We start from the raw sequence: 16219 nt of genomic DNA on the forward strand, positions 1-16219 counted from the left end.
ACAGCCCTCTGTCCTCTACAACAGCCTCAGCACAACCCCATTGCCCTACTGTTTTCTGGGACATGCGAGGAGGAGAAGCTTGGTGATGTTAGAGGTTATGACATTCAGCCACAGCAAGGTCTCCAGAGTAGGAGTTCCATCCCCTCCACTTCCAGCATATTGTTTCAGCCTATAAACATCCTCTCTAATTTTCCTTTCTGTTCATATATTTACATCAGGAGAGGAAGAACAGCTCAAGAAAGCAGTAGTTTCTCCCCTTGTGGATCTAAGCCCTTTCACTGAAACAGCTCCAAAACCACGCAGCAAAAGCCTCCAAAAGCACACAGCCCCAACCACAAAACCTTGACTACCATTGCTGATACCATCCTGTGCTACCTTTCACTGTTACTGAGCAGATCTCAGTATTTCAATGCCCACGCTACATACTCTGTCCTTACACCACAATCCTACAGCACACGCATGTACCCTTAGTGTCACAGACTGACACCAGCTGTTCTGCACCAGCAGTAGCTGAATCTTCACATTTTGCTGTGGTGTAGGCCTTCTGACTGCTGCCAGGATGGAAGGGAAAAATCGTTACTTCCATTAAAGTGAAACTTTCATGTCAATTACAGAGAATTCCCAACTGTCAGCTTGCACTGAAATGCTGCAGTACAGCTGCTGGCTCCAGCATTTGCAGATAAAACACTCAAGGGTCACTGTTTTTTGGCCAAGTTACAGCATGGAATTACAGCAGCAAGTACAGCAAGTAATTTCTGAGAGGTCCTGCCTCTCCGGTTGGCATTTGTTTGTTTAGATTTGTTTTCTCTATCTGTATTTCAAGCCATTGATTGGATATAAGCGTGTCAATTCATTAACAGATTTTGTCAGCTACTTTCTTTGGCCATGGAAATGGGTTGTTTTCCTGCTAAATTAATGCAGCTAGAATGCCACTTGCACCCCAATCAACACTCCTATTCAGAAAGGTCAGGCAGAATTGAAGAGATAGAAAAGAAAAGAGAACTCCTTATTTCTTTTCTCTTTTTTTTTTTTTTTCCTTTTTTTTTTTTTTACGAGAAAAAAGGGGAAAAAAAAAAGATTTCTGGGACAGGACACTGTGCATGAAGAATTTTATTGTCTGCTTTTGCAACCAAGGGAATACTACTGGAACCTCCTTTGACCTGGGGTTAAGCTTTCAAAGTGGACTTTGATGCTAGACCAGTATGTCCCAGTACAACCCTAGTATAGTGTTGATGTGAAGAAGTGATGAACATGCAAGGGGGACAGTAAAAGATGCTCTCAACTTCTGGAGGTCCTGGGATCTTAGGGGATTTAGAGGATTAGATGAAGACTTATACCATGGCCCGAGGTGGCTTTTGCCTCCTGATAAAATAGAAGATTTTTCACTGGGGCAACTAGGCAGCAGACAAACCTCATATATTTCCCCTTTTTTATGCTGTTTTGTTAAAGGTTGTGTTTTAAATCTGACCAAAAGGAACATGAGGTTATGTAGAAATAAACAGTAAACAGCTACTCTGAACCACTCGAGCTTTGCCTTTCCATTTACAGCTCCCCCAGACCTGCTGCCCCTTACAGCTGGGGAACACATTCCCACCAGAAGGAACCCATCCAAGACACACCTGAGATGTGAAGCTGATGCCGACGTCCTTAGGGCAAAGCACTCCTACCTCCCTGCTGTCCTCCACTTATCTCAGCTTTTTATCTTTAACTGCCCTTCACTCCGCTGTACATGGATTTGAAAAAGCTCTCTAACATCTGTTCAAAGTTACATTTCTTTGACATCCATAATTATGACCTTTGTCAGCAAATCATTTAAGCATGAAATTAACTTTGAAAATAAGTAATTCCGCTGACTTTACCTGGATTACTCATATGTTTAAAGTTAAAAGAGTACTTAAGCGCTTTGCTGTATTCAGACCTACTTCTGACAGTGTAAAATGTTTCCAGTTGAAGAAGAACAGCAAGTAGTCACATACTGTTCCACTCTGCAACTCAGATTTAATCTTATGGGGGTTTTGATTCATTTTCACAGTATTAAGACAACTTTCCTCTAAGATCCACATGCTGCTTAAAGGAATTTCTACGTGCATACACTATTGTCCCTTGCACCACAGAAGTGCATCAGTATTACTGATGTGATGTACACCAGGATAGCCAGCTGCTCCTAAGGGTGGTTTATTTTGCAGCTGAGAGATGATTTGCTGATTCTGGAAATCTCTCTATGTATGACAAGTATTTCTAAAACATTTAAGGTACTACAGAGCTCAAGGTTCTCAAGAGTGCAATCATATTTTGCAAATAAATCATAGCAAGAAATGTTCATTGCGACATAAGCTTGCTAGTCAGTTTTCTACAATCGACAAAGTAAATTCAAGACAAATAGTTTTGTTTTTGCAAATACAAATGTGCAGTGCCTGAAAATTAATCACCAAATTATTTAAAGAATAAACACTTTAGCTGGAAAACACAGAGAAGATTTTAAACCTTGAGTGGTGAATTTAGGTACCAGCAACCCTTCCAAAACTAACTATAACATGTTGCCCTATAAATACAAACACATTTTGCTGAATATAAAAATCAGAAAAACATCAAACTGACATTAAATATTTCCATAGATAACAGATGGTTTAACACATCAGTCTCCACTTGGGGTTGCCTAATACATCTGAATCATATTTTGAATATAACTGAAGGTTTGGAAAATCTCTAAGGTTTTCGATAAATGGATTTTAATGTCAAGACTACTCAAAGCAGCTGTTTCTACTAAGTATGGAAAATCATATCCAGTTGTTTTCTCTCTCTTTTTTTTTTTTTTTTTTGTTTTGCATGACCCAATGCAGAAATTATGTAATTTAGGGGTCCCGTTCACCTCCACCCCTACCACCCTCCAAGGAACAGCATGCTTTACATGAAACTGCAGTAAAACAACAGCACACGTATCAGAGCTTCATATCTGTTGTCACTTACTACTCAAGAAAATATGTTTGTGTTTGGCACGCAGCTACTTAAAGCACGCTGGCTTAATGGCTACTCCAGTGCAGAGCAGCAAGGCTTTCAAGATATTTGAGCTGGTTTGAGCCAACCTCAGGAAGATGGGCAGGCTGGAGGACACAGGGTCTATAAGCACATCTGCTGGTCTTGCCTGCAGTCTCAGACACTCATAGGCAGGAGCTACAGCATGGAAATGTTGCAAAAAATGTTGTTCCTTCCCCTCACCTCCTCTGCTGCCACTCGCCTCTTGGTGGTGGCAATGACTCAGCACCCAACGCTGTCAGCAGGTCCGCGCACACACCCACACTGACTTGCAACTCAGCCCATTATTTGTCTTGAAAATAAAAGTTAGTAATGCTAAATGGAAAAAGAAGAGGAAAATGATTTTGCAAAACTGTGACCCTTTTTCTGTGGTTTGAGATCTGTGAACTGTCTCATATGCTACAAACCCCAAGCACAGGCAATGGTAACTTTAGTGATTTACAATAGTAAAAGTACGTTGAAACTCCTTTTCAGACAAGGAGCCTAATGTTGTCGTCACCATACAAAACCCTTGTAGAACATAAACCTTCTGGTGGATGCCCCACCACAGAGACAGGTAAACTAGAAAATAACCATTACTAAGTATTTCTTAAGAAGCAGGGCTTGGAATTCTCCAAGTCTGGTTAGTCAAACAGATGTTCATGAGAGTTAATTTATAGTCCTGTCATCTCTGTTTTTAAAAAAGGTGGAGATTGTATCTTACAGTTTTCTAAATCTGATTTTATTACAGGTACAAGAGAGTTTGGTATGTTCAGCAAGGCCTGTATTAGCAGTTTTATGTTCTTTTAATCGCTGACAGGAATGCAAATAGTTTCCTCAATTGCTGCATACTTCACATTCCTGAAGGAAGGCACACCCTTTGACAAAGATTAAGAGAATATAAAGTTAAATTCCTGTTTACTAAATGAATTAAATCCTCTTTTAGTTGCTCAAACAGAACAACCTATGCATCGGGGATCTACATTCCTTTCAGGGATAGCAAAGGAACAATAAAGAAACATTGAAAATAATGTGAGGAAAGCTCATGATTTGGTCCTAATGTCGAATAATAAAGTGAACTGGATTCTATCACAGCTGGGTAACGTTAGGGTTTCTCCAAATGACTGGAAATAAAAAGCATTTTATAAAAAGCCAAGAGGGAATGCTGCCCACAGCCACCAGGCTGGTCCCTGTCCAGCTCACATGGCTAGGGCTTGGTTTCTGCTCACAGCATCATCACTGCTGTCCATCCCATGGACTCTCCATGCAGCATCCCCTCGTGTCTACCACTGACAGCTTCTGCACATGAGCATGAGTCATCAAGAGGACACAGAAGAAGACGCAATACTTACAGCCCACAAATAGATATTCAAGCTCTGCTTTGATCATGAGCCTCATGAGCAGCATGAACATCCATCCCATCATCAGCCCCTTGCCAACAAACCCACAGAGCTCCCATTTAAAAGTCCAGCAGGGGTTAAGCCCCATTGCTTGGCTCATACTCCCTGACCCACGGCCACTGGGAACCATGATCACAGGCAGCAGCAGGAGGGATAAGTCCTCCAAAAACTGTACCAAAGGCTGTAGAGTTTTCCACATTATTGTAAATAAAAGACTTACTGTGGAAAAGGAGGACAAACCCAAACCAAAGAGGAACAGTGATCAACACAACAAAAAAGCAGTGAGAGGCAGCTTTTCTTTTTTCAGCCCCACATAAATGCAGATCCTTGCTTTCTTAGCAGAATACAAATGCCTCCAATCAAATTGGAACACAACACTCCAGATAAGGGGGGCCATGTTCTGTAAGGGACCAGTAGCAAACATGCCTCCAGCTTACTTTCAATCCTTCAGTTTTAACATTAACCTCCCGCTCTAAGAATACCAGTACAGAATGAACATGCACCAAGGGTACTCACTCGTTTCTCTCCAGCTGGATGACCAGATGTTTTCCTTCAGCTTGTACCACCACCTGCAGCAGGGCTGGGTGATTCTGCAAGAGGAGAACAGAGTCGGATGAGTCCAAAACCAGAGCCAGCACCTCTCCGAACCAGGGATCCAGGCACACCGGTTGCAGGATCTGGCCCTGCCTGGTGCAGTGCAAACACGTGGGGCTTCACACCGGTGTCCTCAGGACAGCATGGTTCACACCATGACATCTGGAGAACTTGCATCATTCCACACCAGAGCACGTCTTGAAGATCAGTATAGCAATGAAGTCCACATCATTCCCACGAGATACCTGATACAGTTCTGAATTTTCTCTCTTTCCTCTCCGTATAATAGCACAATGAGATTAAACGCTAATATAATCTCTTATTAATGTTCAGTCTTGCTGTAGGATCTTTTGAACTGAGATCAAGGTAATGAGGTTTGCACTTTGCATGACCATTTCCAGTCTCTGTTAGCCATGCTGGAAGCTGGTGCCTCTGCCCTCAGAGCAGACCTGCAGTGCTGTGGCCACAGTCAGCAGGGTGGCTCTAACAGAAATAGCTCTTCCCTTAGGGCTGAGCATGTTAAATATTTGTGTGCAGGAAGGACCCCACATGTGATGCAGATCTAAGACCATCATGGAAACTAAACATCAAGTATCGTCATGCTGAACTACTTGTTCCCTATAAACAGCTACATATTTCAATATATGGTGTTTCATAAGGAAAAAATAAGATTTAGATAAAAAAAGAATTGGTGTTGGAGCAATTAGAAATATGGCTGACAATATTATCAAGAATCTCTGTGAGAACAATAGACAAAGTATTTGTACACATACAAGCATGCAAGAGAAATTTCTAAACAAGACATCAAGAGCTGAGCGCACAGAAATCCCTGTTGCACTCCAGCATGGAGCAGGGGTCAGGACATCTGGATTGCATTTTCAGCACCGACACAACTCCGTGCAATCTTCATATTGTTGTTCCCCTGACGGTAAAACAAGTTCTTTTTCATCTCAAGTATCTGAAGGTGAATTCACTACTTTGGGGGCTGTGAATGAGCATCAGAAAAGTCTACACAAAGTGGTGATCCCTTTGCTCCTGCGAATGGGGTGCTTAACCACAGCAGGAGGGGCAGAGCACCTATACGGGCCTTTAGAGCACCAAACGAGAAAGCACAGTTTACAATATGCTAGCTACTCTTAATCCAGAAGTCTGCACTCACATATATTCTAAGACCGTTTACACTTAACTTACATTTCATTAAACAAACTTACAGGGTTGCGAGACAGTATTTCCTTGTTTTGAAATTCTGACAGTAGCTCAATAAATCAGTTGTTCCTCTGCATGCTCAATACACTTTTCTGAAGATTTATGCCAGCCAATTGCCAAACTGAGCCAGTCTAATCTTTAGGGGTATTGTATTTAATTGATTTATTGGGAAATGTGTCTGAATGTGTGATTGCTACAGCGGTGCCGTGATGGAGCCTTGGCTGTGTGACGGTCAGAGCACCCCACCCATAAAATGCAAGAATTTTTAAATGATTTGGAAAATTGTAAATGTTTATTAAAAAGTGAAATTATGAGGAGACTGTTGTAGACTAAACAAAATTGTAATTTTGTTATAATAAAAAATAGCTGACAACTCCCCGGTGCTCTCAGGCATTATTAAGTGCAGATTGTGACTGTGATACCATTGCTTTCTTCTCAGTGTCCTGCCCCACTGCTCGTGCAAATTCATACATGTTTGCCTCTTCCCATGCAAAATAGCAACAATATTGAAATTCTGCATCTACGTGAACTTTGCAGGAACTAGATCCCTCCAGAATGCTAAATAAAAGCTTCAGCCTATCCTTGGCATTCAGCAAACACATGGGAGTCATTTATTGGCATGAATATTTAGAGACAATGTTGATTACCACTTTAATATTAGTGCTTTGGTTCCAAACCCTGTAAGATATACATACTAGAGAGTTTTGAGAGAGTAAAATACAATTAATTACAATATAACACAGTAAATAATTAAGATATTGCAGGAGCAGAAATGGGTTCCTTTCAGATAAAGGCCCTCCGTTAGTATGTAAATGATAACTATGTTTATTCATGAATTCTCACTGGTACTTATTTGACAGTCAGTTGATGTTGCTAAGTTGTAAAGTTAAAAAAGCAGCTGCAGAATAAAACAGACTTCTACAAGACAAAAACTATCTCTCAGAGAATTCCTAAAGCTGAAACTACTCATTATTGAACACAATAATGTCTCCAGTTAGGATGCTGGACTGTTTTGCATGAGACCCTGGTTTGGATCCCTGATTTATCATAGAAATATTTTTCAAGCAAGCGGCTCATTTTCTTTTATGCCATCTGGGGAAGAGATGAAACTATACATTTTCCTATTCTGGTTGGTAGTTGTAAGCATAAATACAGTAAAAATTACAGACTGCTCAGGTGCTATGGTATTTGGAAACACATAGGTACTTAAAATGATACATTTCTAATGTGAAAGAAAAGCAAAGATCATTCAGAAAGTTTTTTTGTTCTTGATGTTGTTGATTTTTTCTTCCTTGCTAAAGTATACACTTGTGAAATTAATTTTTTTTTTTTTTCCCCCCCAACAGTACCAGTGAGGTCTCCATTACAGTATTTACAGGGTTCTGCTACAAGACCCTAAAAATTCATTTCAAGTCTCATGAAACATTGTAGTACTCTCCTTACAATCAATATTTTCAAAACTGAATTGATAGATGAAATGGCAATTACTGTAAATACTGATATTAGATAGCTGTTTTATATTTTCTGTTTAGAATAATAAAAAAGTACATTATGAGTACACAGACTCTTCTGCTCTGAAACTTCTACTTGTATAAAAAACAACTTGCTATAATACTTTCTTAAGAATCAGAGAAAATAATTGCTAAGGGATGTTGGTTTGGTCATAATGATAATATTCTGAAATAAGTGAAACAATAAAGTGATGAACTTTTAGTTAAAGCCAAGCAAGAACTGTCCGATAAATCACATAATAAATGAATATAGGCTTTCTTGAACAACTGGAACCTGGTGAGACAGTAGCCTGTTTCTGAGTCTCAGTTGTTTGTTTTCCCACAACAGAACTAAAATCAATATGCACACATAAAGGTAGTTTAATTAATACAAGATTTCAAGTACTTTTAAGTGTTCCTAGCCTCCCACCCTTTAATTCACATTGATCTCTAGATCTCTAATTAGAAAGAGAAAAGGAAGGATGGTTTGGGGACTGAGGGCTTCCCCTGTGAGCCTGGAGAGGGTGCGGGCAGCCCAGCTGTACCACAGAGTCACCTCTGGGCTGGAACACCTGAAATCCACTGTGGGAAACAGCTAAACCCTCCAGCTGAGCCTAGCTCTTGCACCTCAACTTGTTTTTTGCTTCACTCACCCCTTCTGCCACTTTTCACCAATATGGCATGTGGACAACTTTTCAAACTCCTGTCTGCCTACTACACAGTGTTTTAAAGATGTGATCCCTAAACACAGCAGTGAGCAGATAGGCAACTTCCTTCCCATGAAGGCATCAAGACATTACAATGGTAGCTCAAAACCAGCAGTAATATATATATATATATATATATATATATATATTTCCTTTAGTTGCTCATGTTTTATCACATCAACATGAATACCAAGATAGAGCCTCTGCAGCAGATCTTGAAAGTCTCATGCTTTCATGGAGTACTTTCTAATAATATTGATATAATAGCCACACACACAAACACACACACACAGTTTTCTATGCCTGAAATACTAGTAGCTATCCATTTGGAGTAGATTTGTTCACCTTGGTGGGATGCCCAATTCTGGAATTTCAATACAAAGTAGTTGTCACTGAGCATATTTTTCTGCACAGTAATCTAGGAAAAAGTCTTAATCACTGCTGGATCATCTCTTCCTTTGGGCTGTGGATTTGGCACACACTGTAATCACGTTGCAGTGCTGTTAGCTTTTCCCTTGATACTGACTGTTGAGATTGGGATAGAATATTTTGAGTCATTTCTTATTACATCTGAAGAGAGAGAACCAATGAAGCAGACAGTCCTACTACATATGTTTTTTACACCTTCCTCTCCATAAAGGATTTTATTGGATTAAGATATATGAGTTAGACCACCACATAAAAGTTTAAAGAAAAAAAATGTTCCAGTAACTACATAATAGAAATAAAAGGAGATACCTAAAGACAAGAAAAAGAGTGTAAATAAGCTCAAAGCAGAAGCATTAATTCATTTGGAAAGCCAAATGCATTTTCAGCTGTCTCAGATATCCAAATCCAGTATTTGAGAATAAGGATCAGCACAAGAAATGGAACCAAAAGGGATTATTTTGTTCCTCTGGTTTCAAATTAAGTTTTCAGTAATATCCTTGCATGGTAGATTGAAATTGGCAGATTTGTTTAATCCAACAAAGTGGTTTCCCCTCCCTCCAGAACTGCTACTAGCTTCACTAAAGCCAACCTTGCAAGAGGGCTGATTTTGCATGTGCCATCAAGTTGACCTATATCTCTGAAGTGCCTGTGACAGACATATCAGGCACAGACTCCATGAATTGTCCTCACACCTCAGTGGAGGGACATTCCTAGCCTGAAATAGGTTGAGATGGGCAAGATTGCAAGGAAAAGCCTTCTACTTTTTAAGCAAACTGACTGCAATTAGTTGTATGCACCAAGCTTCCTAACATCCAACTTGGATCAAAAATAAAAACACAGCAAAGCTCATAAAATGTCACATTTAATAATTACTTGCCTGGGCTTTAGTTCAAAGTAAAAGAAATCACATTGTCAGTGACAAGCACAAGAGAAGAGACTTTGGAAGCCACGCCAGCCTTGCCCAAAGCTTCTCAGAGATATGCATTGATGTAGCAGACCTTAGCAGCCTAAGTACGCTTTTCCCATAAGACACATGATGATACAAGAGGTGAGGATATTTGTTCTGACTAGCTACCATGAAGGCAGCCCAGCTCTGCCATGTATGTAGCCACAAATGGTGGTTTAACACAGTGTCATACAAGGCAGTTGAATGCAGAAACAAATCAACATTTGTTTATGAATACAGAGGGGTAGGGAGGAGATGTCTCCAAAGTGCAGAGAAACCAGAAAGTGCTTCTAGAACTTCAGTACGTATTTAGGATTAAACTAAACACATAGCTTATTCATGCAGGAATTACCCACTCACTGTTGGCTGAAGACAGTCAATGAGGACTTGCATTTTGGCAACCCGATTTGCCCCACTACTGACATGGGTCAAACAGGAGTAGATGATGTGATAGCCAAAGTTTTCTACCAGGGGAAAATTTAGAGGTAATTTTTAATCTAGGGAGTCTTAAATTGAGCAAAAAGCATCAAGAATTGCTCCAAGGATATGACCACATTTACTTTATCCTCTACATTTCTGAAAAGATAAATTCCAACACACACATACAAACAAAACACACACACACAGACAAAAACAAAAAACAAACAAACAAAAACAATACTGCGAGGGTCATAAGTTTATGCTATCTCTTAAACATAGCTCTGGAAGTCATGGACATCTGAGATGCATCAGATAGCTACATGCCATACAATCCTGGGTGTTTCTTCTTGTATCTGATGAGCTAGCATCAGGAATTAGAAATTGGTTAACTGAGAAAAGAGTACATTATCTCCTGTAGGGATAAATTCTATGCCATTTTGTGCTATCTACAAGAAAATAACTTTTTGTCCCTTATTTGTTGCAAACTGATGTTTTGTGTTGGTGCCTCCACAATCTAAAAGGTGTGCTTACAGGTATTAGATCCTTGAGCTGATATTACCCCTCCACTACCTGTAGTACACATAGGGGGAAAAGCTGGAAAATCTATAAGAAATAAAGCCATCTGGGGAATCTTACCATGATAACTGGAATCCAATCCAATAATCTGCAGTGCAAGCTGTCTACAAAGTATATACATTTAAGATAATTTCAAGTGACAAAGAATACAATAAATTGCATGCATTACTTTTAAATCGATAAATATTTATTTCTTTTCTTTTGGCTTTAGTTTATAAGCGAACACAAGAGGCTATGTTTCTTGCAAACACCTCCAAAATCAAGTGATATTTCATGCAGACGTGAAAAGTATAAACATTTAATTCATATTGTCTTGCAAGTTCCTCAGGGCAGTGAACTCAGCTGTGCTTTCCTTACTGTCAAATGACAAGCATGTATCCCTGTGGCTGTATATAATGAGTAGTAACAAAGAGAACAGAGGGTTTTGCGGCAGATCTTTTTTTTAATGGAGTAGCAAAGAATCACAGCCCCTTAACAAATTGGCTGAGCTACTCCAGTAATGCACAAAACCAAAGGACTTCCAAGTTTGTTCCCAGCTCTAAGATGCACTGACTCTTCGAAAATGAAATGATCTACTGTTTGTTTTCTTGCTGGCAATACAAACAGATGCAAGCTCCTTCTATCTGGAAGACAGTTTCTAATCTGAAACTCCTTTTTTTTTTTTTTTTTTTTTTCCCTTTTTTCCTTTTTCTTTTTTTTTCCTTGTAGAGCAAATCAACCTGTTTCTTGGTGGTAGTCACTCTTTTCCATCTTCTTCTTGCTCCTGCTTCCTACACCGCCAGCCAACTGCATGTGGATAGCTGCACACCACAAGGCACAGCAGAAACCAGCAGAAACCATCACACATGAGGTCCCAAAGCAGGGACAGGTCAAAGACAGCAGCTCTTCTGCCTCTTCTCTACAGGAATACAGAACTCCGAGGAGTGTCACGAACACAGAGCTCATGTGATGGGCATAAAACAGGAGCTGTAGGACAATCTTGGGAATGACCCAAATTCAGCAGGTTTCCTTTCACAGACTAAAAAGATGTTCAATTAAAGTTAAAATAAATAAATAAATAAATAAAGAGAGCTGCACTGCTTCTATACCACTCACAATCCAAGCCTCTGGCCATCAGGTTATTTGGCAACATCTGACAAAGCTCTTACAAATCTCAATAAAAGGCTTTTTAAATTAACAGATTCCTGCTCACTGTTGGTGTCCCAGCATCCCTGTGCAGAGTTAAAAATTCAAGCAAATAACGCTCAAGAAAGAGGAAACTGAGAAGTTAATTGTGCCAGACCAAAATCAATAAAACTACACAGCTCTAGCACACAGTTTCCTGGTTTCCATGCAGAAATACAAAGCCAATGACTGCTCTGGGAAAAGGAAAGCTTGCTTACAATTTAGCTACAGCCTTTTCGTAAGTATTCCTGATTTACTTTTTTTTTTTTTTTTTTTTAAATTAAAGAATAACCTTAGTAAAACATGTTCAGAATGTCATAACGTTATGGATCAAACATTCCAGGAGGAAATCCAAAATAACCAGTTTGATGTTTTAAAGAAATCTGCATCTTCTGAAGTTGACTTGTTACGCTATGAATTTATTTGGTGTCAGTAGAAAGTCAGGCATGAAACTGAGTTCAACATTTGCACCATATTTGCATTATCAAGCACGGAAGTTGTGCTAAAACATATTTAAGTGCATATGGCCAGCAACACAAGGATTAACAGTAAGTACACAGTTTAAGTGTTTAAAAAAAAAAAAAAAAAAAAAAAAGTCAAATGTGTTCTTTCTATGTAATTACAACTAAAAAGAGCAAATGGGCCAGCTTTGGCTTTCAAAATAGTTATGCAATTATCTGCTGAACTATACTTGTTAAGAATAGGTCAAAATCGAGGCTCACTTTTTGGGACAAAATTTGAAAAAATCTTTCAAAGGTTCCTAAAAACAAGTTCAGTGAACAAAAATTAGTGGATTATGACAATGGAGCTGGTGTTGCCAATACTCTGAAAAAGCTGATCAGGAGCGAGCTACGCTATCCTTGGCCTCAGGATGTGGTTTGGGAGAAGGTGGCGTGTTGTAACACAAACCAGCCAATGTGAAGTATTTAAGCCCTTCCAGTATCTTTGCAGCAGGATGGATGCAAACCAACACAAACCAACATTCAGCATGTATTTATTACACTTCCCTGCATGCCTGATGACCTGCAAGGAGTCTGCTCGGCATCTGGAAGCAGGCGATTCGTTAGATTCACGATTCACAAAGGAAGGAAGAAAGGAAAAGGAAACAACATATGTTTTTGACTGAATAGAGATGACTGCACCAAACTGCGAACTCAATTTTGTATTAAGAACAGCTATTAAAGAAAAAAATTAAATAACACAATATGCTTTCAGCCAGTTCTCATTTATTGCGCTGTATCCCAAATAGGCCAGACACCCCTTTGAAGGACAATCTCCATAAATCTGCCTGATGTCACCAAATTTTGTAATCCAGGTGAGAACCTGCCTTCATGAAGCAAAGGACTTTCTACCCAGAGCATCAGTATAGGTGGTCAATCTCCAACTTGGAAACAGGTCTTGAGAAGTGATTTTTAATGTGAGTCTGGTGGAGAGGTGTGGAGTTTGCTATTGCCACACGCTCGCTGAGATGGCTGGAGAGCCCCTGCCCCGTCTGCTCTCCATCATGCTGGCAGGAGGCTGATTGCATCTGTGCACATTTTAGCTTTCTGAAAGAACTGTAAATACAGAAGTCTTTTTAATGGTAAAAAAAGGAGAAGGATAAAAGGCTGGTTAAAAATGTCTTCCCCTCCACTGTTTTTCCTTACTGTGTTACCCTAGAAGAATAAAATGGAAATACCCACTGCCATGTAAGCCTCTGGGGGAGTATCCATGTTGCCTTCGAGTTGGAAAAGACTAGACAGCCTCAAAGCTATGAAAAGCACATGGCATCTGATCTTCCTGGTACCTGCTGTGCTGTCAGGGCTGCTCGTGGCAGCCTATTACCACCACCCTGCTCGATGATATGTTGTTCTGTTAAAAGTAGGTTTAGCACCTGAAAAGATCAGCCCCAACATCAGAAGTCTCTTGCTAACTCAAAGAGGGACTAAAACCTGGCACAGGAATGAAATAACCTGGACTTTGCTCAAAGTAAACCCATAGTCATTATACAGTATTTACACTGTACGTACAAATCACAACTGTTCATTTTGCTATCAAACAGATGGGAGCAAAAAGTACCTCATTGTTGGAATACATTATGTGCTGCTTAAACAATGCTTTGTGGAAGGCTGTGCAGAGAAAACAAACATGTCTGTTCTGTAGTAAACTGTTACAAAACAAAACTTAATAGAGCTGGCAGCTAGAAAGCAATTGCAGTGGGTCTGGGTAGTGTGAGTTACTAAACAGAACTTGTTGCAGACAGTCCTTTGCAATTTGGGTAATTATAATGTGAAAGAACAGCTGTTGATATTTGCCAATTTTAAATGTACATGAACTTCTTTGAGGACTATGCCATGCAGATTTAGTACATCCCATTTGGGCTTAGTAGATTGTTCCACCATGTGTAATTTTAAAATTTCTCCTTTCTATAAGGACAAGGGGGACAGTGACCTTCTTCTACCAGATACGTAATTATGACATTGTGGTCTTCTACCTTCCTCAAAAAATCAAGGTCAAGCATAGACTCTGTCAGAGACTACATGTCATTGTAATTATATTTTATGCACCTTACTCCTCTTGTCCTGCCACGCTTTCTATGAGTATTCCCATCTAATAGCTCTCAGTTTTACCACCCACACATCCACTGTGCTCTAACAGACCTGGAGCCGAACAGCAAACCTGAACCTCTTTAGAAACATCTCTCTCCTTCTACACACATAATTACTGCAGCATACATTTGTGGGGAACCCACAACCAGATTTAACATCTAGCCACTGTGAGGAAAAGAATTACCATGATAATTGCCTCTGATAAGAAATGACACATCATCTAGATTATTTCTGAAAATGTTCTCCACAGCAGTTGTCTGGAATGCTGAGGAGGGATGAGCTGCATATATTACACGTGGCTGCTGCAGGCACAACGTATTTGTGTATGTTGGGGAATTGGCAGATCAAGAGAAGTGTGTTTCAGGGTCAATAGAAACTTAAGTCCATTCTCAATTGTGCCCATTACGGACGTTATCTGAGCTACCTGAGCACTCTTTTAACCCTTCAGTGCCACCAGCATCCTCACAGCACTCAGACTCAGACAGTCTCAGGATGGGGGTTTTTCTGTCCTCATACAGGTTTGCAAAGCCGTTGAAGATCAGAAACAAAAAGCACAGTCAGAGCCCTCCCAGTGTTTCCATAGTTCAGCTATCTAGCACAGAAAGAACTGACACAAAATACTGCAACAGTTTTGTCCACCAAGAACCAAACTGGAATGGCCACCCATTTCACTGAACTGAAAGTCAACTCCAAACGCTCCAAGAAAGCCCATAAATTATTCTATCACTGAAAGAGGATTTCAGATGCTTTTTGTCTCCCGTCAATATAAATCTGGCTGTGCTCAGTAAGTTATATTAAACGCACATGTATCTCCTTCAAGCCACATTTCATTCTCTCCAAACATCTTTCTCTAAATTAGATCCTTTCATATTCCTTGAAAAGCTCAGTTCTTAATTAGGAAAGAGTTCTGATTTTCCATTTTCATTAATTTATTTGATTTCAAGATTTTGAAGCCAGAGTAATTGCAACTAAATGAAACTTACTGAAAGACAAAAAGATACAATCAGGTTCAGACAATGAGAAATTTAAGATTTTTTTTTATGCAAGTAAAGGGTAGGTCTAAATATCCTGGCTAAGCTGAATCCTTGACAATGCAACAATCTCCAGAGAAGCAATGATATGTATTTTGCTTCTCTGAATGAACTCGGAGGGTTGGCCAGATTAATGCTTAAATCACTTAATTATTTGGCTTAATTCACATGCTGTTCTTCACTTTCAGATCGCTCCTGCTCCCCTCCAATCAGACTGCTCCACTGCACCAGGTCTGTGCCAAGATCTCTGAGCTCAGACTTCATTCTCTCTAAACAACTTTTCATATTATGTGCCTCAGATTAAATCTTCTTTGCTAATTTGTTATTGCAATCACAGATGTGCTTCTGGATTCAAGTTCCCTTTTGCATCACAAATACTGGAATGTGAACCAGAAGTAAGGAGCTGGTGTCTAATTTCCACTCTTTCAAGCTGTAATTTGTCTCTGATGATCTTTTGAAGGTGATGAATGAGTTATATGAAAACAGATCAAATATTAATATTTTTTAAACTAATGGAAGGGGAGATTTCACCCCAATCTTAGGCTACTCAAGATAACTTGACAAACTTTCCAAAGCTGTACTTCCAAGACACATTAATCATTTTTATGTTCTGGAATGTGCCCTAAGAGAAAGAAGGATCTGAAGATTTCCTAGTA

The 16219-nt window shown here is 39.6% G+C and overlaps 1 protein-coding gene across 1 annotated transcript in view; it reads right to left on the bottom strand.

Annotated features, from left to right (window-relative positions):
- ADAM12 (ADAM metallopeptidase domain 12) overlaps nucleotides 1–16219 on the bottom strand; it is a gene marked incomplete at its 5' end in the record, with an annotated part of 183204 nt that overhangs the window by 132660 nt on the left and 34325 nt on the right. Inside the window, 1 exon segment of the mRNA XM_084526031.1 lies at nucleotides 4929–5002. Within this exon segment, the coding sequence (XP_084382157.1) occupies nucleotides 4929–5002 (74 nt within the window).

This window comes from Aythya ferina (genome assembly GCF_964211825.1).
Source record: "Aythya ferina genome assembly, chromosome: 7".
NCBI lineage: Eukaryota > Metazoa > Chordata > Aves > Anseriformes > Anatidae > Aythya > Aythya ferina.